The sequence below is a fragment of the Phyllostomus discolor genome, chromosome 10 (assembly GCF_004126475.2).
Source record: "Phyllostomus discolor isolate MPI-MPIP mPhyDis1 chromosome 10, mPhyDis1.pri.v3, whole genome shotgun sequence".
Lineage (NCBI taxonomy): Eukaryota > Metazoa > Chordata > Mammalia > Chiroptera > Phyllostomidae > Phyllostomus > Phyllostomus discolor.
Genome location: NC_040912.2, coordinates 28,998,364 through 29,023,149, shown reverse-complemented (window position 1 = coordinate 29,023,149; position 24,786 = coordinate 28,998,364). Strand labels below are relative to the sequence as shown.

At 34.0% G+C, this 24,786-nt stretch overlaps 1 protein-coding gene across 1 annotated transcript in view; it reads left to right on the top strand.

Annotated features, from left to right (window-relative positions):
- Window positions 1–23,775, top strand: part of CASD1 (CAS1 domain containing 1) — a 46,191-nt gene extending 22,416 nt beyond the window's left edge. Inside the window, exons 6-18 of the mRNA XM_028525335.2 lie at window positions 1,442–1,486; window positions 1,900–2,023; window positions 3,174–3,388; window positions 5,200–5,622; window positions 6,644–6,733; window positions 12,094–12,213; window positions 13,218–13,374; window positions 14,758–14,837; window positions 17,045–17,146; window positions 18,475–18,615; window positions 19,124–19,201; window positions 20,441–20,533; window positions 22,299–23,775. Of these exons, the coding sequence (XP_028381136.1) occupies window positions 1,442–1,486; window positions 1,900–2,023; window positions 3,174–3,388; window positions 5,200–5,622; window positions 6,644–6,733; window positions 12,094–12,213; window positions 13,218–13,374; window positions 14,758–14,837; window positions 17,045–17,146; window positions 18,475–18,615; window positions 19,124–19,201; window positions 20,441–20,533; window positions 22,299–22,568 (1,938 nt within the window). The 3' untranslated portion in view covers window positions 22,569–23,775. The remainder of the gene's footprint in view (window positions 1–1,441; window positions 1,487–1,899; window positions 2,024–3,173; window positions 3,389–5,199; window positions 5,623–6,643; window positions 6,734–12,093; window positions 12,214–13,217; window positions 13,375–14,757; window positions 14,838–17,044; window positions 17,147–18,474; window positions 18,616–19,123; window positions 19,202–20,440; window positions 20,534–22,298) is intronic.
- The last annotated feature ends 1,011 nt before the right edge of the window (window positions 23,776–24,786 follow it).

Genomic DNA, 24,786 nt, shown 5'->3' with positions numbered 1-24,786 from the left:
GGGAAGGGGGGTGGCATTGATCATAGGAGTAAAAAGGAAGGGGGTGTAGACACAGAGTAAAGGGTTCCCCATTAGAAGAGACAGAGACATATTTTCTTTACTTGCTTGTCAGGGAAAGATAGGCTGGGTGAGTATTTGGGTGAAGTTGTAAGAATGGAGGAAGGCAAGAACATACAGCTAGATGAATTCAGTTTTCTCTTTGAAATTTGAGAATTAGCCCTTATGTGGAAAGTGAGGAGGAGGACAAGAGGGACCTGAATAAGGAAAATAAGATTTCAGACAGCCACTGTGAACAGTGAAAAAAGGAGCCACCTAGGGATGAGGAGACGTTTCGGTATAAAATAATGTAAAATGACCACCAAGTACTTTTCCCTTAAATTGGTTCATTTTAATATAGATTCTTGCCACCCATGAGATAGGCAAGAAGATATTATACACACTTACAAAACAAGATACAGACTTAGAAAGATCGGTTAAGGGTAGTAGACTGGAAACAGAAATACCTCTGAAGAAGAAATAGGTTAATTTGTTAGTCTTCTCTAATTATATAGCTTTCTATGAAAGTATATATCACCTTTATAATGAGACACTAACCCACTTTTTATACGGGTCAGATGTTTTCCTAACTTCTTCTTTTTAATTTTTTCTTGAGCACATGATTGTACTGTCGAGTCTTCCGAGTCGTGGAAAGTGCACTGAGCCCAGGAGTCAGAAGACTTAAGCCCCGACTTTGTCCCTGCCGAGCTTCGGCAGTACCCTGTAAAGCTTTCTGAGTCTGAATCCCTGTTTTATAAGATCTGTGTAACATCTTCCTGCGTTGTATCACAGGTGGCAAGAATCTATATTAAAATGAGCTAATTTAAGAGAAAGTAATATTGGTAGGGTTATTAATAGTACACTTTGCATTTGGTGGGGATTTCTACCTAATTTCTCCTTGGTTTTTTCCCACATTGTGGTCCAGAATAATCAGTTTATTTTGTTATATACATATTGGATTTAGCTTTCCCCAAAAAGTATTTCTTTGGGGCACTAATATTTTATTTAACACTTAAACTATGTATTCCATAAATACTTTTGAATTGGCTGACATAATATACTAGAGCTTTACTCTTAAGCCATTTACTCACAGTTCAGAATGATATTCTGCCATTCGGCAATATTAGATTTCAGTAGTGGTGTGTGTGTATTTAAAGAACACCGAAGAATTGCCCATACAAGCTTCATGCCATCCTCTATAACCATGTAAGATTTTTTAGGCATTGGTTATCTGTCTTTATGTTTCTTTAAGGGTACCATCTCGTTATAATAGAAATTCAATAAGAAACTCCAGAAAATTAAAATGCATTTTCAAGGAAGAAGAACTTAAATTTAAGGAAAAGATTAATTGTGTCAGTTCTCTGAACTACATATAACACTGTTATAAAGATTTTTCTTTCTTTAGGATTCTGTTGCAAAGCCCCATGTGGTTGTAGCAGGAGCTGCCACAGTAAGTTATTGTCTGCATTCTTATATAATGATTTTCGTTCCGTACTTAAGGGCATGCTAAGAAAAAGTTAACTTATGTTAAATAGAATTCTTTATTGTACTTATGTTTTAATTCCTACTTCTATTTAATTAATGAGACTAATGAATTTTACTAAAAAGACATGAACTTAGAAAATTTGTTGTTAAATGTCAATATTTGATATCTAAAATGATATTCTTCTTGAATGTTATACGTTGAAAGCCTAATTTTATGTTAGCTTTTTCTGACTGCCTTCACATATTTCATGAAATAATGTGACCATAATTTATTCTAATACTAAAGTAAAATGGGACTTCTCTTAAAATAATAAGCTTTGTGACAGTAGAGTAAATTATATACTTAATTTTTCTGTGATAATTTCTCCTTCTTCTTAGTGGTCTATCAAGATTCACAACGGCAGCAATGAAGCACTTTCTCAGTATAAAATGAACATTACTTCCATAGCACCACTGTTAGAAAAACTGGCCAAGACCAGTGATGTTTATTGGGTCTTACAAGGTAACGGATGAGTAATGAAAAAATGTCATTTTGTGTATATTTTGAGTCATGGATTTTTATCATCTCCTATTTCAAGAAATAAAATTGCTGCTTTATGAGAATACATTTTGAAATAAGGTTTGCAAAATTAGAATAAATTTGAGTTATTTTCTTTCTTCTTTTGAATTTAAGGAAAAGACACTAATAAATATAACTAAAAAATAAGTAAGAAAAATATATTCTCCAAGGAGCCTCATCAGGCAGAATGGCTGCAGAATGTAACAAAGAGAACACGTTCTATAGGCAAATGAGATGTTTACTTCTGATGTTTTTACTTCTTACAAAGTATATTTAGTATGATTGGGAAATATAGGGAAAAAATTACAAAGTCTGTTTCATAATATTAGAATCATTGAAAGTAAATATTCTTTGGAATTGACAGAATGTATTTAAATTTATGCCATCTTGTTTATACTTGGTAATGAAATTCTTTAAGAGAAAGTTGACATTAGATCAGCTCATTTCAAGAGTTTATTGAATGCCCATTATTTAATGCTAGCACAATATGAAATGCCTTGGGGGTTTTTTTAGCAATTCAAGTTGTTTGTCAGAAACTCTTATGATTATTTCCAAGTTGAATGTCATGCTGAGAGGAATAAAAGGGCTGGTGATAATGTGTTCCACAATCTCTATTTACAGACTCCTTGTTAACCTTTCTCGTACTAACATGAGAAAAAGTGAAATTTAAATTATTTATGAGACCTTGATCCTCAATAAGATAACCTCTTAATTGTGTGAACAAAGTATGCAAAACCAAGCAGTGACTAGAGGGAAAAAAAGACTTGCTGCTCTTTCCCATCAGGCAGTCTTCCGCTCTCCAGCTTTAAATTCCCATTACCCAGTACCACCCAGCATCCCCAAACTCTAAGCCCTCAAGTCATGCTAGAGCATAAAAATTGAGGACGGTACTGATTGATTAATTCATAAATTGAATGTAAGATAAATCTGCAAATCTTGGCCAGGTTTACTTTAAAAAGAATTACTACTAAGCACCTGGAATCCTCTAACTTGAACAACAAAATATGAAATGGAGTTGACTAATGGGCATGATCATAATTTCTGCCAACAGGAATTTTTAAAATATGTTTTTAATAATATATTTCATGTACAGATCCTGTTTATGAAGATCTATTAAGTGAAAACAGGAAAATGATCACTAATGAGAAGATAGATGCCTACAATGAAGCTGCAGTCAGTATTCTGAATAGTAGCACCAGAAATTCTAAATCAAATGTTAAAATGTTCAGTGTTTCCAAATTAATTGCTCAAGAAACCATCATGGAATCTTTGGATGGCTTACATCTTCCAGAGTCAAGCAGAGAAACTGTAAGAATTCTTATATCTATCAGTAGATAGAGACTATAATATCTAATTGATTATAGCTGTAAGTCATTACAGATGGTAATAAATTATTTATTTTATTGCATTCTTAATTACTTGCAGTTATTCTATCTAAACATAAATCTAGAAGTAATTTTGCTTTCATCACCTAACTGAATATGTAAGTGAGAGTTTTCATATACTTTGAGGAAGAAGCTATGGAAAGGAGGAAATGAATCTTTATTTATTGAGTAGTAGTCACTCTTACTGTGCCTTGTCTAATCAAGAAACTTACACGTTCTCAGCCCACTCATGTTTGAAAACTACTTTATGTTCTTGCCTTAAACTGACAAGATTAAATTTCTATGATGAATACATTTTTTAATATGTAGAATAATTTTTATTATTTTTATAGGGTTTTTTTACCCTAAACATTACTCAAGGTACATAGTAGATAGTGAAAAAAATCTAGATCGACAGATGGAAAGGGATGTTAAGTCCGAAAAAAAGCTGCGTAATTACAAAGTTTCATACATAGTAAAACAGATTTGGAGTTATTTTCTTATAAAGCAGTGATTCTTAACCTTTTTGAGGATCACATGACCCCTTCAAGTGTTCAGTAAAAAGCAATGGTTCCATTCCTGCCCTGCAGAAAAATGCACGTTTGTATAAATATACACACATGTTCTTCACACACCTGAAGGGACTTTCTGGATGCCGTGCAGCTGGTTAAGAAGTTAGGGATGCGGTTGTAGGCTAGTATCCGCAAGGGTGCCAGGCACGGAACCCAGGGCCAGCAAGGTGAGATTTCCTGAACAGTTGAGTACTTTGAATGCTTAGGCTTAAATAATATAATCACCTTAGAGTTCCAAAGATGCCTAACCTATAAAGTTTTAATAAAACTAGATTTGACTGAAACTTCAACTAGACAGAATCTTGACAGCTTGCCTGGAATGTTTTTACTATAATGAAACCATGTTCAAGACTCCACATTTTGTTTAACATTAGAAATATTTAAAGTGTAGAATCCTAGTGGTCCATAAACTGTAAACCAAATGAAAGGCATATTACAAATTTGTTAGCTAAGAATTAATTATTTTTTGTGGCAATTGTTTTATATTCTTAATTCTCATCCGAGGACATGCTTTATTGATTTTAGAGAAAGGGGAAGGGAGAGAAACATCCATGTGAAAGACAAACGTTGATTGGCTGCCTCTCGCATGCGTCCTGACTGGGGACTGAACCCACACCTAGGCAGGTGCCCTGACCTGGCATCAAACCCATAACCCCTTGGTTTACTGGATGATGCTGAACCAACTGAGTCATACCAGGCAGGGCTACCTTCTTTTTTTACATTTAAAAACTGGGACCCTATCTTAAGTATCCTGGTTTTCTTCCATATTGAAAGTTTGCTAATTAAAATTCTTTGTTCTTTGACATCTTGTCACTATTTGTTTTTACCTAAGGCCCATTAGCAGCTATGAAATTAGTAATTTTTCTAAAAAAAGAAAAGAATAATAAATATCAGTGTATTATAAGTAGTAAGGGTAGGGATTGTTTCCCATATACATGTCTGGGTCACATTAGAAAATGAATTTTTCGTTATAGATCATGGCCCAAGAAGTTTGAAAAGCCCCGAACTAGCTATTACAGATTGAAGGAATGCCATCATTTGCATGAGTATTTGGGAAATGGCAGCAAAAAGTACAAAAGCATTTTGGTGTCAGCGTTGAAAAGTCAGTAGTATTCACAGGAGAAAATCTAAAGTGAACTACATTGCTGACAAGATAATAACCCCTAACTTGGTTTGTTCCCAGAGTGCGATGATTCTCATGAACGTGTGTTGCAATAAGATCCTGAAGCCTGTGGACGGTTCCTGCTGTCAGCCTCGGCCCCCTCTGACGCTCATACAGAAGCTGGCCGCTTGTTTTTTCACCTTATCTATTGTCGGATACTTAATTTTTTATATAATTCATCGTAATTCTCATCGGAAGAATAAGCCATGTACTGATTTGGAAAGTGGAGAGGAAAAGAAAAATATTATCAGTACCCCTGTGTCTCCGCTAGAAGTACTGTTACAGTCCTTCTGCAAACTTGGCCTGATTATGGCTTATTTCTACATGTGCGACCGTGCAAATCTATTTATGAAGGAAAACAAATTTTATACACATTCAACTTTCTTTATCCCAATTATTTACATCTTGGTTTTGGGAGTATTTTACAATGAAAATACTAAAGAGGTAAGAGTCATTTTCTTTTTTATCCTTTGAGTTATCCAAAGAGTTATCCTTTGTTATCTCATTACAAAGTCTAGGTTTTCAAAAATACACAAGCATGTGTGTAGAAGAGGACAGATGAACATTGTGGTTGCACTTCAGTCAGTGGACTTCGTTGCGTTTTACAAACGGCTTGGAGGAAGTGCACAGAGTTTGGTGAAGATCACTGAAAAGTTGGCAATAACGACCTGTAAAAACGATGTATGACAATGTTCTTCTGCCTGCACAGGGGTGAAGTCGGGGGGGGGCTTCCAGTTTTGTGATGGTCTTCAGACATGATCTACTACAGCCTTTTATAAAGCAAAAGTGTATAATTATATTAATAAATGCCTGTATGCACAAGCATGTTTTATATTTATGTATAGTCAGGCATATGTACACACAAATTAGAATTTACATAATAATAAGGGCACTGTTCATAATATTCTGAATTTCCTATTTTAGCATTGCTGTAACTTCTTTATAAGTATGATTTATTTGAATTAATAAATTCTATTGTAACAAATAACTCTCATATGAGAATGATTAATCAGTTCTTTATCTCCGGTAAGAAAATCCCATGTAAAATACGCTATAATAATAGAGATTTTTTTTTTCACAATGAAGTGTAACAACTGTAAAATCTCTTCTAACTGAAATCCTGAGGTTTTCTTAAAGAAAACTATAAAATGCAGATTTTTTAGATTTATAAACACATCTGTCATAGTTTAAATGTAGTCCTAATATAAAACTATAAGTATCAACTTAAATACTGTTTAAAATCTTAGTTTATATTAGTTTTCAAATTCATATTTTATTTTAAGTAGTTTTATTATCTTTTATCAAAAAATAAAATGACCATCTTTAACTCTTCCCCCACCCAAGTTCTTTTAACAAAAGCATTACCTTTATATCCTATGAGAACAATTTTAAGATACTTAAATATATACTGTCCAAATAATAGCTTCGTGATGAATTTTAATACAGATGTTGGTTCTTTACACAGACTAAAGTATTAAATAGAGAACAAACAGATGAATGGAAAGGCTGGATGCAACTTGTGATTTTGATTTATCATATCTCTGGAGCAAGTACAGTAAGTATTTTAAAGTCCAGAAAACATAGGGAATAATGCCACTTTACTGTTTCTTTAAGGGTACCAACTTTTTGTTTTATATTCTATGCCATTTAGAGACCCTTCTGATTTCCAACTCAATCTTTCTGCCTTCCCATTCTTCCCCAAGCACCTGACTCTTTGAGAATGAATAGTTTCAAAAGCAAAGTAATTTTTTTAAAAAGAGAAGGCAATAATTTATTTATATTTACTTGGCCTTAACTTTAATGTAGTAGAAACAGCTGATAATCAAAGGGTATTATTTCATGTCATCCTGTGGAACAACCAATTTCAAGTCATCAAGAGTCTTTGTAAACGCAGATTATACTTAACTGCAAAGGATTTGGAATAGGTAAGTTACACTATCAAAAGAAATCAAATCAGAGAATTGTATATTCTGCCCTTCTCTGTGTGTTAGGGAGTTTAACCAACTGTGTTTACACTTGTAACGTTTAAAACACTTAGAACGCTCTTGCCTCGTGTTCGGAGAACTCGGGCCGATGAGTGCACTGGAGACTGAGTAGGGCCTTGTCCCTGAGGTGGGGAGCGCCTCCTCCGCTCAGTGTCTGGGCAGAGCCTCTTCCTTCTCCCTGGCTGTCCTAGAAGACTTAGGATTCTCAAGGTCTGGGGACAGCTTGGATTTGGCAAGGGTAGAAAAAACATATATCAGAGTTGTACCATTGTAGCTACATTACAGTTAAAACAAGCTTTTGAGAGTGAACCTAGGTGTCTGATAACCACTTTTTACATGTTTTTAGAGTAAAGATACAAACTGATTTCTAGAAAATGTTTTAAAAATTTAAGGAACTCATTCATAATTTGGGAACTACTGAACTGTTTTATTACTGCATAATTTATTTATGTAAAGTACACATCTTTAAACAGTATTTGAATCGATGATACATTGAGATAATGGGAGTGTTTCCCAGACAGGAGTACAGTATTTTAAAATTTTCATAGCAGCAGTTAAGAAGGTAAATAACACTGGGGTTTTTCAGGTATCTCTAAGAATTTGAAAATAATGTTATTCTTCCTTAAAGTCTGTTATTTTTAAAAATTAGTGATTTTATGGATGGTTTGTTTGAAGGGCAAAAGGCAGAGGAATGAATGAAGTATAATTCTTACTGAACGTACATGACTGTGATAAGTGTATCTGTGGCCGCCGTGAAACTCCTGTGACGCTGCAGACGGAGGGACACAGCTACTGAATTCAATAGCTGTGGGAGAGGCCCAGCAGTGAAAGAGCCAAGGCAAGGGGAGACGAAGAGAGTAAGACTTAGTTTATAAGCCCAGTTCAGAATTTATAGGATAAATATGGCAAATTTCTAAAAACTAAGTAGAGATGCATATTGAATCCTAGAAATATCTCCGACATATGCACAAAGATTAAATTAATTAGAGAGGGGAAAAAAGGGTTTTAGGAAAATGCCACTTAGAGACATAATTAATTGCTGACATATTAAAGGGTGATAATAGTGTTAAAAAAATCAGATAGAATTAATGGCAGATTAAGTTCTTCAATTCAGTGATTCCAGAAAGGATTTGGATCATAAATGGATGCAGGCAACTTGGCATTCTTTTATAATCATCTGCCAAGCTAGCATTCTAATACATCTTCAACTATATCCCAATACATCCTAAATGACAATTTTTAAAAAATCCCTGTTCTGGCAGGACATGCTTTTCATTAGTAGATCATTTGTTTTGATTAATTAACATATCCCTGTTCTTTTATACTGTAAGATTTTTTTGATTAGAAATTACCTGTATCTACATCAGCAAAGCATTATTAGCATGGGTTATAACATATTTTGGGATTTAATTCATGGCTCTTTGAAGGATTACCTTAATTAAAAATTCTTTTTAACTGCCATGATTATTCTGATTACCTAATATTGTTTTTTATTTTGAGTAAAATATATGAAACTTTAGTTATTCCATGTTTTTATACTAAAATAGAAACTATATCAAAGATTACAGAGAATTCTTAAAATAATACAGATGGTCTGGCAGATTGTAATTCTTGGTATAAACATTCTTTTAAAACAATTTATATCCAGTATGGATAAAATACTATGAATGTAATATGGAAAGTACAGCAAGGTAGTTATATATGCAGTATATGATTCTGTGTTCCATTTAATTTTTTTCCTCTGACAGTTTATAAATAACTTTTATGAAGGGACCTAAATCAAAGGTCTTAAAGGGAACCCTGGCTGGGGTAGCTCAGTGGATTGAGCGTGGGCTGCGAACCAAAGTGTCCCAGGTTCGATTCCCAGTCAGGGTGCATGCCTGGGTTGCAGGCCGTGACCCCCAGCAACCGCACATTGATGTTTCTCTCCCTCTCTCTCTCTCTCCCCCTCCCTTCCCTCTCTGAAAATAAATACATAAAATCTTAAAAAAAAAGTCTTGAGGGGAATTTTGTGGGACTAGAAGAACAGAACCAGAAGTCAACCTAGCTATTAACTTTAATGAAGTTGGAATTTTAATATATTTTTATACCTAAAATTTTATTGTAAATAATACTTGACTCACGAAAGACAAAAAGAAAAACAGTTTAAAGGGGACTAAAGAAGAATGACAAGCAAGTGCTATGAGTGATCATTAATTCAAGGTTCCTAAATTGAAAGCAAAAACTTTTTAAACCATGAAGAGTATTACTGAGACAGTCAGGGAAATTTGAATGTGCATTGTACAGTAGTTACTATTATACTCATATTAAATTTCTTGGGTTTGATGATAATATGATCAGGCATTTTTACTGCCTAGGAGATACTTGCTAAAGTATTTAGGGGTAGAGTCACGTGGTCTGCAACATACTTTTAAATGGTTCAGTATAATATGTATGTAAGATATCCATTGCACTATTGCAGCTTTTCTGTTGGTTGAAAATATCATAAAATATTGATAAAACTATTACATGAAATTTGCAGTAATCCAATATTGTCAGGAATTTGGCAAATTGTTGTGATTGTGTTTAATTCATTGTTTTTACTATTTAAATAGAAGGACCAAGTCCCAACTTTATAGGCCTAGCCCTAATCTTGAAAGGACTTGAAAGCATGTTTTGTGGAGAGTGGTGAGAGTGATTAGTAATGGTTAGCCTAGGTTTGACATCTGTTTTTCAAATAGTTCTAGAACTATCAGCTGTAAGAATGACTAAGCCTGTGGCTGTGGGTCTTCGTTAAGGTAACCACTTGCCACCAGTGAGTGACCCTGGAGCCCTTGGGATGGAGCCAGTCAGAGTTAAGATGTGCTATACTATATAAAGGGAGACGCAAACCAGATTAAGTATGATTAATCATGATAAATATACTAACTTCAAAAACTTACCATAAAAATAATACGAAATATCTAATTTCATGTTGGAATGATATTTTAGGTATATTGACTTAAACTAATTTTAAGTTTCACTCGTTTCTTTTAACTTTTAAAAAGTTCACTATGTCGCTCACTTTTATTTCTCTTGCACAGTAGTGCCCTGGAGAGCAGAAGTTGGTAGTTTTACGTAGAGTTACATTTCAACTTTTCATGAAAAGCAACTTTATAGCAGCTGAGGCCCATCTGAAAATGGAATGGATTGCCTTTGGAATTTGTGTTTTCAGCTTCTAAAAAGTGCTGAAAGATACTTAAGTGCTAAGATACTTAAAGGGAATATTTTAGAGAACATCAGGAATGAAGTAAGGGCACAGGTTTAGACTAGAGAAATCCTGAGGTATTTCAGTACTGCATTTTACACCTTCATCCCTATGATTCTAATATGTTACACCTTATTGAAAATTTCTGATCTAATGATGAGATCAGACATTTTAAAAGAGCTAATGATAAAGAACAATAAATAAAAACTGTGGTTTATAGATTGTTGATAGTCTAGCAACTCAGAGAAAGAAAAAACAACTTTTATCTGAGAGTAAAGATTGGAAGTTTTGAACAGGGCTCTAAAGAAGAGTAGAATTTGAAGAAACAAAAAAGGGTCCAGGAGAACATTCCAGAATAGGATAAACAGGTAAACAAAGAAGAGGTGACAAGGGGGTGCAAAGAGGGGCAGTTCAGGAGAAAGGGAGTCTGAGCAGTTTGGCTAGAGTGTGGCTGTGGTAAAGAATTTGTGAACTATTATAGATTCAGAGTTTTCTTCCTTCCAAAAGAAAAATACTATCCCTCGGAAAAGAAAAAGGTGTGTTCAAGGATGCATTCAAGGATATATACAAAAGATGCATACATCCAAGGCCTTCTAAAGTCTGTTTAAGGTGTCTGCTTTAATTAATTTATTTTATCCTACCCAGCATGACTTGGGGAAGACACACTAACCAATGTGGCTAATAAGCAGTGTTAATGCTGATTAATTACAGAGGTGATCAGATGAGTCTATACAGTAGAAGCCAAGAAAATGTACATAAGTTTAGTAATTATACCTGAAAGGATGGCCTTATAAATGCAAGGGTTGGATGTCACTGAACATCCAGTATACTGGATGTAATTTTTAAGAGCAGTGTACTAGTTATATTATAGAGATCATGAATGTACATCTAAAGGCCCAGTGGTTGGTGGATAGAAGGAAAGACAGTGTTCTAAGGTTATGAGAATTAGGGCTTGTAAATGAGATAATGTTTCCAGTGACTCCCATAAAATACAGAGTAGAAAAATGGTATACCCCTTATTTTATTTAGCCACAAACAGAAGTGATGCTCTGAAAAACCATGGCAAGTGGTTATAAGGATCTTGGTCATAATGAACCATTTATGTAGGAGTGTAAAATAGAATTATTCTATAAAATAAGAATGGGAGAGAAATAATGTTTCTAAGTTATGTCTCTGTATATTTTTAAATATGTATATTTAGCTAACTAAATAGTTTAAGTAGTCATGTGACCATTTTATTTACAAGTCTAAAGTCTATATATTTAACAAGGTTAAAAATGTAGGCTTTTTTTGTTTTTTATCTTCTCATTGGGGAAATGTGAAAACCAGAGTGGTGATTAATGATTGCAGATTTCATACACTTGGTTCTAACTGGAAGAAATATATACTGTGCTTTATATTAACTCATGCATTTCTCACAAGAACCTGAGGAAAGAGGTGATAGTCTCACTTTGCAGTTTAGAGACCTTACACTTAAAGCCACATAGCTAGTAAGTGGCAGAACTAGAAATCGAATCTAGGTCTGATTCCAAAGTCTGCATTTTTTTAATCTCCTACTGTACTAACTTTTGAGAATAAATCGTTTCATTGAGCTAATGTCAAATGATAATGATCATTCATTATCTTGGTTAAAAGTACTGGTTATGATCATTCAGGGTACAGTTAGTGCCAATATGTGTTCCACCTGTCTGTTTTTGTCAACAGTTCTTGCCTGTGTACATGCACATTCGGGTTCTGGTTGCCGCATATCTATTTCAAACGGGGTATGGGCACTTCTCATACTTTTGGATCAAAGGAGACTTTGGAATCCATAGAGTATGTCAGGTAGGAATGCATTCAATTATTTTCTTTTTCTTTCAGTTCAACATGCTTTTGTGCCTATTAATAAAATATAGATACTGTCATTATAAGTCCATGACTAATTGGAATTTATGAAATAGCACTTTAAAGTTGTTTTATTTCTATATTCTGTGGTTAATAATTCAAGATAAATTATTACCAAGGGAAGGGAAAATATAATCAAGATGAATGTATAATAAAAGCACTGGTATGCAAGGCGAAACATTGCTGACTAACTTTAGTTTTGTAGAAATGAACAGTTACCTGGAATTATTACACAGTAGCATCCTATATTTTCTCTCCCTAAGAAGGGGAATAATATTTACTAAGTTTCTACCTTATTTGAGGTGATTTCTGAACATTATTTTACTTACCCCCCATTACAGTCTTGCGTTGTGACCTTCACGGGCACAGACAAGGACACGGAGGCTCAGAAAGGTTAAATGATCACCTGTGGTCACGTAGGACGTGGCGCTGCTCTCACACCCGTCTCTCGGGTTCTTTGTTCTTTGAATGATGTCACACTGTCTGAAATGACAGTTACATGAGTCTGGAAGATTCTGTTTAATTTGAGTAATATCATTTTGTATATATGACAACTTTCAGTTTAATCCCAAATGGGGTAAATCAACATTAAATAGAGATGAAATGGATGCCTTCCTGGAGGTAATCTAATCTCCGCTTATAAACTGGATCCCTAGGAAGGAGATTTATGATTCTTTCCCTACATTTAACATGATAGCACTTGTAGCCAGAGGACAGCTCGGGCTGGTGCTTTGCTGGGATTTAGTTAATATAGTGATGCATAAATATTTTATATTCAACTCTACAATGATTGTAGAACAAATACAATTTTAGGGATTAGTAAAATATACTTGTACAGTTGTTATTCTAGTCTTAAATAAACATTTATAATTTGTCAGAGAGAATCTGTCTTTGCTCTTCATGAATATCTGGAGTGAAAACTATTTTCTTCTCCTTTTTAATAGGTCTTATTTCGTCTCAATTTCCTGGTAGTGGTGTTATGTATAGTAATGGATCGGCCTTATCAATTCTATTACTTTGTCCCCTTGGTCACTGTATGGTTCATAGTCATATATGTTACTTTAGCACTGTGGCCTCAAATAATCCAAAAAAAAGCAAACGGTAAATATACTCTCTTACTTATGTTAATAAATATATTCTTCCAATGTACTAAATTTGTTTTTAGTTGCTAAAGACTATTTTTATTGAGACATGTAAACAGTTTACATTTATGTGTAGCATTGACATTTTGAAAGTTCTTAAAAACTGTTTCTAAAATGTCGCATCTAAGTAGTTCACATAACACTACAATGCAAATAACGGTTTATATCGTGTGTTTTTTTAATTTAAAATTTTCAAAGCCATTTTACCTATTAACTAATGCAACAGTTATCAAACAGTCTTGTACAGAGCCAGAGTGGAGAAGCTGGAAGACAGAAGGGAAAGCCAGCCAAGGCTGTAGTCTCCTACATCCTGCTTCAGTTTTGACAACTCTGCCTCATTTAATTTCATGCGCACGTGCGCGCGCGTGTGTGTGTGTGTGTGTGTGTGTGTGTGTGTGTGTGTGGAGAGAGAGAAAGAGACAGAGCAATTATAAATAAACGTTCATTTGCAAAAAGGCTTCTTATGTCAAACAAGTTTAAAAACCACTGATGTAATTTATGCTCATGTAGCCCTTTCAGCAGTTATTATAAGAAAACCTAAGTGTCCAAAAAGTTGTCACCTTCAAATTTCACATAGCCGCTTACTGATAGTGTTCAAAGTGAGGCTGCAGTCATTCATCTTAATGCTTCCCCCCACCTCAAGGTCATATCATTAAACTATTTTTTATAATGTATTCAACTTATCCAAATATTGTATATCAAAAAATATTTTCTGTTGACTTCCATTTTAATATCAAATCATTTTTCAGGAAAGTGTTGAGTTTCCAGTATTTAATAAAGTCCATTAGTGTCTTTGGACAGTCTCTGTAGTTTAATTCCTGACATAAAAACAAAATATTAAATCAAATGAATAACCAGTGTGTATACTGAACACATAATTTAAAACATGTGTATGGTAAAATATATCTTATGGTTAAATCCTATTCTATTAGGTAGTCCTTAAGCTCTCCTTTTAGAACTTGAATGTTTAAGCAGTCTTACCTAAGTTAGTATATTCCTACCTGAGTGTAAGAATTACACTGAACATATTGTTCCAAATTTTGTCGCAGCTTTCAATAATGCATAAGTATAATTGAATCCAGGAGGTGTTTTCAAATATATTTGTAGTGGATGAACAGCAGGTATTGAGATGTATGTTGTAACCTCATTCCTAGCAAGGACCATCCACCTTTTTTCCCTGTTTGTCCTACTTATAACTTACACTGCCTAGATTTATTTTGTCATCTGTAAGCAGCCTTAAATTATATTAAGAACTGTGAAGTGTATTAGTGTGTTAAATAGTATTTCATATTTTCTTATGTAAATTTACATTTTTTAGTAAATTAAGTATTTTCTCTCTTAGGAAATTGTTTCTGGCATTTTGGCTTACTGTTGAAACTAGCCTTCTTGCTGTTATGTATATGTTTTTTGGCATATTCTCAGGTTTGTACAGTCTTTTTAGTTTATATTCTATTTTATTTTAGTGTTCAAGTCTATTAAACTATGTGAGAAGAGTTAGAACTTCTTTTAGCTTCATTTTTAATGACTGTAATAAAAGTGTCATTCCGTAGTTGACTACGCAGTGTAGTTCCTTTGAGACCTACTTTTGTTACCCCTGTTTTTGTTGAAAGAGCAATTTAAGCTCTTCCTCTGGCAGTTGTTCAAAACCCATTTTACTTGATCAATCAAACATTTATTGAATGCCTCTTACAAGACACTACTCTAAGTGGAGATCAAAATTCTCTTGACAGAATTTGCAACTTGGTTTGTGCATTATTCATTGCATCAAAGTGTTACGTACTTGATTTTTCCATAACTGCATAGAGTAAAATTTTCCCAACTTAGGAGCAAAGTGATTTGTATACATGTAGTATGTTTAATTTCATTAAAATGTTGGTTATTTTCTTATCTCTAACCTTCTATGATGGTTGAGATTTTCTCAGCTACTTCAGCAGGGTGGCACACTGCTGCCTGCTGGCTTGGTCCATCAGGCAGACACATCAGTTGGGCAGCATGGTATTTGTAACAAAATGTTTTTATTTGAATGCCTAGAGTTGTGACACATTCTACAGTTTGCTTTTGTTTCCCATACTCTCTGTCTGGTACACTACCTGCTGCTTCAGATGCAAATGCTATGAAAGGGGTGGGGCAAGGGGGTATGATTCTGTAAAGCTGGTTTTTCACTTGTTTGTTTTATAGGCTTTCATACTTATTTTCATACTTAAAGTATTGATATTTCTGCCTGACCTCTAAGGTTTTTTTGCAGCAGATATATAACATAATAAGGAAACAATAGGCAAATGTGTAAAGAAATAGCCAGGTAACTGCAACAACTATTTAACAGTCATTCATTAAAGTTCCCAGCACTCTGGTACATCGGAGGGAGGAAAAGGCAGGTGGACCAGAGGTTCAGTAGACGGACTACAGAGGTTTCCCCTGCCCTGAATTAGTGTTTACCATCAGGCCAGAAAAAAGTATGTGGTCCAGTATATAGCTCAGTGTCTTTCACAAGATGGATGCTCAATAAATACTTGCTTATTGATCACATAAGAAACAATATTTTTAATCAGAAATAAAGTACCTTATAAATATGCCATGTAATGGTGATGCATAAGATCAAATCCGATAGTTATATGCCTATTGGATCATATTTCTATATTTCATACTGCATGAATGTAAGATATATAAGTACTTTGTAATGCAGATTTTGTTAAGAATCATACTTAATGTTGTGAAGCATAGTTAGGACCTAATTTTTAATAGGCTGTAAGCATTTTAAATTCTGTGATGAAATGGAGGATATTACATTTTATTAAAATAACATTTTTCTGACCTTATGATTCAGCATTACCTAAAATAATAGTTTTCATATTTTTTCTTAATTTTATTAGCCTTTTAAAAATTGTAATGTTACATTTTTTAATGCTGTGGCATTAGGTCTAATAATGGAGCTTCCCTTAATAGAGTTTGTCGTCATTCTGTAGTCTGGAAATTGAGGTTTTTGTTCTCTTCTTTGAAAGACTTCATTAATGTGCAGGAATGTACCCAAGACTTCTGCCTCTTCATTCTCAGATTTTCCAGGCTGTCAGATTAATAAAAGGGTACAATTCACTAACTTCACCAGAGTAAAATTGTAAACTTTGTTTCAAAAGCTTGTAATGGCACTTGGGAATGGTTGATTGATTAAGGTGACTAATTCAGAGGATTCTTTTAACTCATATGGTTAATTATGGATTATTAAGGACATTAGAAAAAGAAAAACATTTTTTTACATTAACCATCATTTTTTAGGTTATTTATACTATATTGACTGAAGTCTTCTGTATTTTTGTGTTTTTATCAATATAAGCTATTTGTGTCGTAGATTTAAAATATTAAGTGGAATAATTTTCCAATAACCAGCTTGTTCTTTTTATATTTTTCAGTCTCAGTAGCCTTTGATCTGCAATGAAAATAAGTAGAAAAAAATGGTTTAAGTCATTTGTATTAGCCATTAGTAAAATAAATTTATTTTCAGATGAATTTCAAATGAAGTGCTATTTTTAAATGAACCAAGTAGAATAGAAAAACTGTGAATGATCCTTATATAATCCTGTCTACAAGTATTGACTTGTACCGTCTTAATTTATTTTCTGGATTCTTTTTCTCAGGGTGCGTTTGAGAAGATCTTTTCTCTTTGGCCATTGTCCAAGTGTTTTGAACTGAAAGGGAATGTATATGAATGGTGGTTCAGATGGAGGTTAGACCGTTACGTATGTATTTACCTTGTGATCTTTGTCCACTTCAAACTGTACTTTTAAAAAATTCTTTGGAAAAAATAAATATTTTTTATTTAGTTTTAGAATATGGAAGCATGTTGATTTGGTAAATCAGAGCAGCCCTGCCCCTCTACTTTTTTACAGCAGAGAAAGGGTAGGCATATGTATGTATCTCAGCAGAAAAAAAAAAAACTATAAAAAACATTGTCTATAACATGACCTTTGTTTGAGTCATAACTTTCACTTACAGGTGATCCTTCATGTACATGCTTTAGCCACTCAGCACAATATGTGTGTTGGGCCCTAGTGTATGCCCTAATGTTGGTATTGTGAGGGATCTGTTGGAGAAAGAAGACATACCTCCAGGCTTCTAAACCTTACAATCTAGTTTAAAATCCAGGAATAGTACCTATAATTGAGTGCTAAACTGTACAGTGTGAATTTGGAGGTAGAAGTTTGCAGAGAAGAAGAGAACAGTGTCATGGATGATTCCATGAATTTAATCTCGAAGGATGGGTAAGATTCAGTTGGCCAACAGAATGTCAAACATCCAGCACAGCATTTGAAAAATAACAGACGCTGGATAAATGTTAATTATTCCTCTTCCTCTTCCCTTTTCCTCCCATCTTTTACTATTCCATTTTTCACTCAACAGATGTTTTCCTGGTGCCTATTTCTGTGTGATTCCCTGGTTTCCGACACCTGTGCACTTTCCAGTGAACTACGTTGTTTCAAAACCATGTATTAATAAAAAGTTTTGCTAAGGTCTTATCATCAAATAATTGTAAATTCTCAACTTTCTCATTAGAGCAGTGTGCTATGATATGGTAGTCTTCTTTTTTTAAGAGAGCTTTCTAGTCCACCACATTTTTCACTCTTATTTGCATATACTCTTATTTAAAAGTATGAATTTAGTGATGTTCTTATTGTGTGGTTTATTTGATTGAAAGAAGTATCAATATAAAATATTTTATCTTGGTTGAGTACAATTAAATTTTATCATTTGTCTTCAGAATAAGTTTTTATTATTATTTTTAAATTGTCTTCATTTCTTCACCTGCTGCCGAAACTGCTCAGAATGAGCCAGTTTTTCTCATGTTATTACAGGAGATGTTCGCTTGCCTGTTGCTTACAGTTCGTAACAATCACAGGGGTTTACTTCACTGCCGCAAGTTTTACTCTTGAAGTTTAAGTCCTAGAAACTCTGAAACCTCAAGCTTTTAACCTACTTACTTTTATACATGTTCTTCTCCTTTACCAGATTTTTTGCTATTTATTGGAAAGTAGCTGTTTAAAACAAATTTTGTCTCCTTATTTTTCAGGTAGTCTTTTATGGAATGTTGTTTGCTTTCATTTACCTGGCTTTACAGAAGCGTCAAGTACTTTCTGAAGGAAAGGGCGAACCTCTCTTTTCAAACAAAATATCAAATGTTCTATTGTTTATTTCAGTAGTTTCTTTCCTGGTAAGTTTCAAAATGTGATCTTCTGATTTTCCAACATCCTAATTGGTATGGAAAATTAGCTGTAAGAGATAGGAATTTGATCAATTATTTTCAATAAATAAAATCTTTACTTTAAAATTCTTTTTCTATTTTCCAGTTGAGCATAAATTTTGAAGTGAATGCATGTACACGTTAAATATGAATAATAACTGAAAGCTAAGTGAAATAGGAATTTTAAAAGTGTCATAAATTGAGGGAAAGATACAAATGTAAGCTGTTTGACATGAAAAGCCATCTCTGCCTCGTGATCACTATTTCCAGAAAAGCGGAGGCCTGAGCGCCTCTCTGCTTGTGTTTGGGGAGTTGAGACACCGAAACCAGTGATGAGCAAAACCATGGGAAGTTTCTACTGAAGCGTTTTAAATAACAAAATGGAGTATAATGTTATAAATAAAGACAGCTTTAACATTTCCTGAGAATGTAAGGCGTGGCTGTTTCTGTGAACTGATTGATGTGTGTTCTGTTTTAGACCTATTCCATCTGGGCCAGCAGCTGTAAAAACAAAGCAGAATGCAATGAGCTCCACCCGTGTGTTTCTGTAGTGCAGGTAATTGTCTGGATTTGGAGAAACTGCTTTTCTGTAATTCTTGACAAGAATGCAGTCTTTAGAGGCAAAGAAACTTGAGATCAAACTTTATAAAATGTAGGTGTATTACTTAATTTTTCCAAGCCCTACTTCCTCTATCATAACAGGGAAATTAAAATCCCTTTTAAAGGGCTATTATATTAAATGTATGGAAATGATCAGTATTTGTCACTTAATCAGCACTTAGAAAATGTCAATTGTACTTGTCATATTTGTTTTTAACAATTTTTAAATTTACTTAACAAATATTGGATCCCTAGTATGTGCTAGATATTATGTGGACAGATACAGTGGTAACCATATCAGACATACTTCCTACCCTTATTGAGCCTACATTCTTCTATTGCAGTAATAATCCTATAATTACCATGTAATTGTCCATAGAAGTACTTGATGAAGTAAGGGAACATCATGAGGAGATATGACCTAGTTGGAGTTGGAGTGATTTGGAGGGATGACGGCACGGCAGGCAGTAAGAGCTTAGGCCTGTGGTGGAAGGGAGCATAGCGCATTCAAGGGACTTGGTATAGAAGGCCAGTGGGGCTGGAGCTCAAAGAGCCCAGGACTAGAGAAGTGTGTGACAGTGACTGGGAGGTGGGCAGAGGCTAGAGGCAACTCAAATCAGATTGACATTTTTGCAGAGATACCTCTGGTTGCAAGTAGTCATAGTACATTGTGATCAGTACAGTGATGATGAAGTACAGGGTACTTTAGAAACACACATGACTTCTTCCTAACTCAGCAAGGTTCGTGGAGAAAATGGTGTCTAAGCTAAGGCCTAAAAATTGACTAGCCCAGCCAAGAGGAGCAGAGAGAATTTCTGGAGGATCTTTATGGAAGAATCAAAATTATATCATGGGAATTTATAAATTTTTCCATATAAATATGTTATCTCTTTCTACACAAAGGTCCTCAAAGTGGGTTCATATTTTTTCCAAGACAGTAAATAAAACTGTTCAGCCATGCACCACCTAATATCTACACTAGTATGCAATATACAGACCCCGTGTTTGAGAAATCCAGTTTAGGTAGATGCTAGAACAAAAATAACTTGCTAATACTTTATCTACTGGGGGAAAAAAAACATCGTGTATATATCAAGTTTAAGAATATAAAGAATTAAGTCATGACTTGAAAGCAAAAATGCTTTTAATACACAAATTATTAATATTTATGTATTTGTGTTTGTTTTTTCTTTAGATTTTAGCCTTTATTCTAATAAGGAATATCCCTGGATATGCCCGTTCTGTTTACAGTTCATTTTTTGCTTGGTTTGGGAAAATTTCATTAGAGGTTGGTACATTAACATTTTGCTCTATCTTACTTACACAGCCAAGTGTTATACATGCTTGTGTGCATGTGTGTGTGTGTGTGTGAGACTAACATTTTCTTGACCAAAGCTGTGTTATTTATGGAACTATAGGGGGAAAAGCTCAGCACCCTCAAAAGCAACAACATATTGTAGAATATTTTAAAGGTTTATTTAAGTGACTAGAGGTAGATGACTTTCACCGTGTTCTTCATATTGTTAGAAGCTTTGAGGCACACCCAGGATGCTGAGATCAGAAGAGAAAAAAATGAAGCAGATACAAATGAAATTTATAAATAGATATAAATGAAATCAAGCTGAGGGGACTTTGATTTTGTTGTTTATCTCCACAATTAAATGTGATAGTACTGGAATTTAGGTTATGCTTATCATCATAAAATTCACCCTTATTGCAAATTTGGAAATAAATGTAAAACTCATTATTATTATGCATGTAATATCTAATATTAAGTTATCTATAAAATCAGTTTAAGTAGGTTGTGAAATACATTCTGAGTGTTCTGAGCCTTATTTGAAACTATATTTTAAAACAAAATTCATATTGTAATTCATATTATCTTTTATCTTATAAAAGATAATTTTTAGAGCATAAGATTTACTTAAAAGATACATTTTTTTAGTATAAGATTAAGTTTTCTTTAAAATAAGGAAATAAATATCTGAGTTCTTGGAAAAAATGTTCTATTATTTTTAAGTCACATTCGGAAGAAAGATTACATAGAATTTAAATTCTTGGTCATGAATGACTTATCAAGTCATTCAGTGGACTAAAGAATATTTATTTTGCCAGTCCCTTAATATTTAAAGCATGAGAGGTTTTATCAACTTTACTTGAATTAATTTACTATTTAGGGTTTCTATTAAAAATATAGAAATGTCACAGTCCTCATATTTGTTGATGTAGCTTAAGCATATTTCTGCTCTGATATTTTGAAGCAGTGTGATGAAAGAACCACTTTTATAATCAGTCAAAAGAAATGGTGTCGTTACCCAATATGTATTCTCACAGAACTTGAAATACGCTGTACAAACATGTGAATGTAGTGCAGCACACTTGTTTGGCCATTCATAGCAAACATGAGGAGGTCTTAAACATCCTGCTGCCATTTTCCTCTCATGTATGTACATACCTGAACATATTCACAAATGCAGGGTCCAGCACAAATAATGCCCCTGTTTTATTACAAAATCATAAGCATGTAATTCTGTAACATAATAATGTCACACTCTGGCACACCATATGACATTTTAGGTGAAGTGTTCAAATCAAAACTATAAATTATTACACCCATGTTATTACCCTACCAACCACACCCAAGCAGGCGTTACTTCTGCCATATCCTGTATATACATGTATAGACACATTGTACACACATAGGTACCACATAGGTTTATAGCTAGATGCACGCACATACAGTCATTTATTTGAGGTCTGAATACGGGAGTCCAGACATCATTCTGTCATTTGTCTTCCATGTCATGCAAAGAAATGCATATCCAGTCAGGGTTCCTGTTCATTTATTGAGTGCTTGGATGCAGTGCTTCAGCACATAGGAGTCCTGGAGAGGAGACTCTGCAATAGACTTTTTGGGACCAGTGTGACACAATTCAATGGTTTTGGAAAAGCCTGCTACCGTAATTATGCTATCAAGTGTTTAAATTAGGAAAACATGTTATATATTCATGGACCCTCTGCAAATACCTAACTTTAAATATCTTTCCTCCTAGCTCTTTATCTGCCAATACCACATCTGGCTGGCAGCGGATACAAGGGGAATCTTGGTACTCATACCTGGAAACCCTATGCTCAACATCATTGTCAGCACTTTCATATTTGTGTGTGTGGCACATGAGATTTCTCAGATCACCAATGACCTTGCACAGATCATTATTCCTAAAGATAACTCTTCTCTGCTGAAAAGGTTGGCATGCGTAGCTGCGTTTTTTTCTGGACTCCTCATTTTATCATCCATTCAAGATAAGACTTTACGTTCCTAAAATTCTAAAAAAAATATAAACTCTTCAAGCTAACTTTGTGTCTGCCTAGAAGAGAAAAGCATCTATCTGGAGATGTACATGTAAATAACAATTGGTGTGGTCAGAGGACAGCTCAGTGATGTCTGTGGAACGTGTGTGGTTGTATATATTGGAAATGTACATATCCTGTGTGAAATAATGAAAAAAAGTGATGAAACAGACTGCATTGTATAGCATTGCATGTGAAAAGTCTTTTCTACTGGATCTATATTTCCATTTGTAAATGATTTTAAGTTAACATATGAAGGCAGGGAAATGATCACCTTTCCAGTAAAAAATAGAGATAATTTAACTAGCTTACTGTCGCACTGTTTTGATATTTACTAAATTTGTGGTAATGAGATTGTCTACACCTATATTCATCATGGAAATTCCTAGTTCATTGAAAACTTTCTCGCTCAAGAATAACTACAGTGTTGTTTTCTTATCATATGTGCAATGATGTGGAGTGATAAACAATATGCCTTTAATTTATATATGTTCTTCTGTTGTTATGTGTTTCCTGACATGATTGTTTTTCTAGCTGTGGTTTTCAGGTATACGAGCCTAAATCTTTGTACACTTTGTCTCTCAGAGTTGTTCTAGGCTCCATGACAGGGTTTATCATTGTTGATGTTTTGTTTTTGTTTTTGTTTTTTATAAAAAGGCCAAATTTTCTTTCCAGTTCAACCATTTGCCTGTTTCCTTTTCATAAGCTACACCAGTATAATATCAGTTACCCTGTGGATCCACTTAATACATTTTCCCCTGACTGATTTTTATATATTATTTCCAAAGTTTGGAAAACTCTTTATAACCATTTTGTTATTTCCTATTACTCCCTCCTATTTTTAAAAAGGTATTTATCAATCTAAACTTGTGTGGTCCTAGTAAAGATTCCAGTTGTTAGGAGTGAGATGTACGACCATCAGTAGAGTTTTAAGTAAACCGGTGACTTTGGGCAATATATGTTTTTTGGTTTGGTTTGGTTTGGTTTGGTGTTGTTACAAACTAACTATTAGAGGTATAAATTTATTTATCTGTTGTACAGATTTTATTATGACTTTTAATGTTTGAAAGATTGCACTTGTTTGCTCTTACTATGTGTGGGGTAAAATATATTTTCTGTTTGTGGTATATGAAAATATGGAGTAATTTAAACAGTAAATAAACGTTCTGTGGATGCTTATTTTTGTATTGGCAAAGTATCAATTAAACTATATGTGTTCTTTTTTTAAAAAGTTGGATCCATTAATGATTTGTTTAAATGTCTTAATTCATTTCCTCAACTTAAATTTGCTTTTTCAAACTCTCGGTATATAGGGGTAGAACATTATGATAGTTGAAAAAGGAATAATTTACTTATCAGAGCTTTGGAGAATAATGTGCCTTTCAACCCAGAAATTTAAGCATTATGATTTATTAGTAGTCTTACTTGAAGATTTTTAAAATTTAACTATTATTTTTTTAGCACTGATTTATGTGCTAGTGATTCCTTCTCACTAATTGAGGACTATTTCTTGGACAGAAAAGTGTGTTCTTTCCTTTTCTCTCTTCGTCTGCCCTTACTTAATCTTTTGACATTTCTGAGATAGACAATTGTAATGATTCATTGCTCTGCGTCCTCGACTGCAGCCTTATAAGCAGAGAATGGTATAGTTATAAATCAAAAACTTCCAAGTACCACGACTGCATTATTCTTGCTGGTGTGGCCTGCCAGTGAGTAGAGTGCATTTTAATTTAGCTTGTAAGTTTTATCACCTGAAAAAGATTCTTCCTGATGAAACAATTGAAAAAGAAAGATGACCAGTATTTCTGGTGTTTTGGAAGCACTAACGTCTTCCACAGTGACACCGAAGGGACCAAACAAGCAAGTTTTCTCTCCTCTTTGAACTGAAGCCTGGAACTTCGGCTTAGTAACTGCTAAACCCTATCACTTCATCACGTGCTCTGATTTAAAATGCCCCACTGTTTCATTTTTTTCGTAGTTATATAAAATAGTTAAAATATTGTGCATTTCTAACTAAAATGCATTCTATTTGTATTTGATTTTCTTCATGAGTTTTTACAGATAAGAGGTTATTGTGGCAGCAGTTGCCATGGCGATAGCACCCCTGTAAGGTACACGTTTTAGTATTTTTTCTGCATTGACTCAGATACCGACTGCATGCACTGTTCAGTCATACCATTCTCCAGAAAA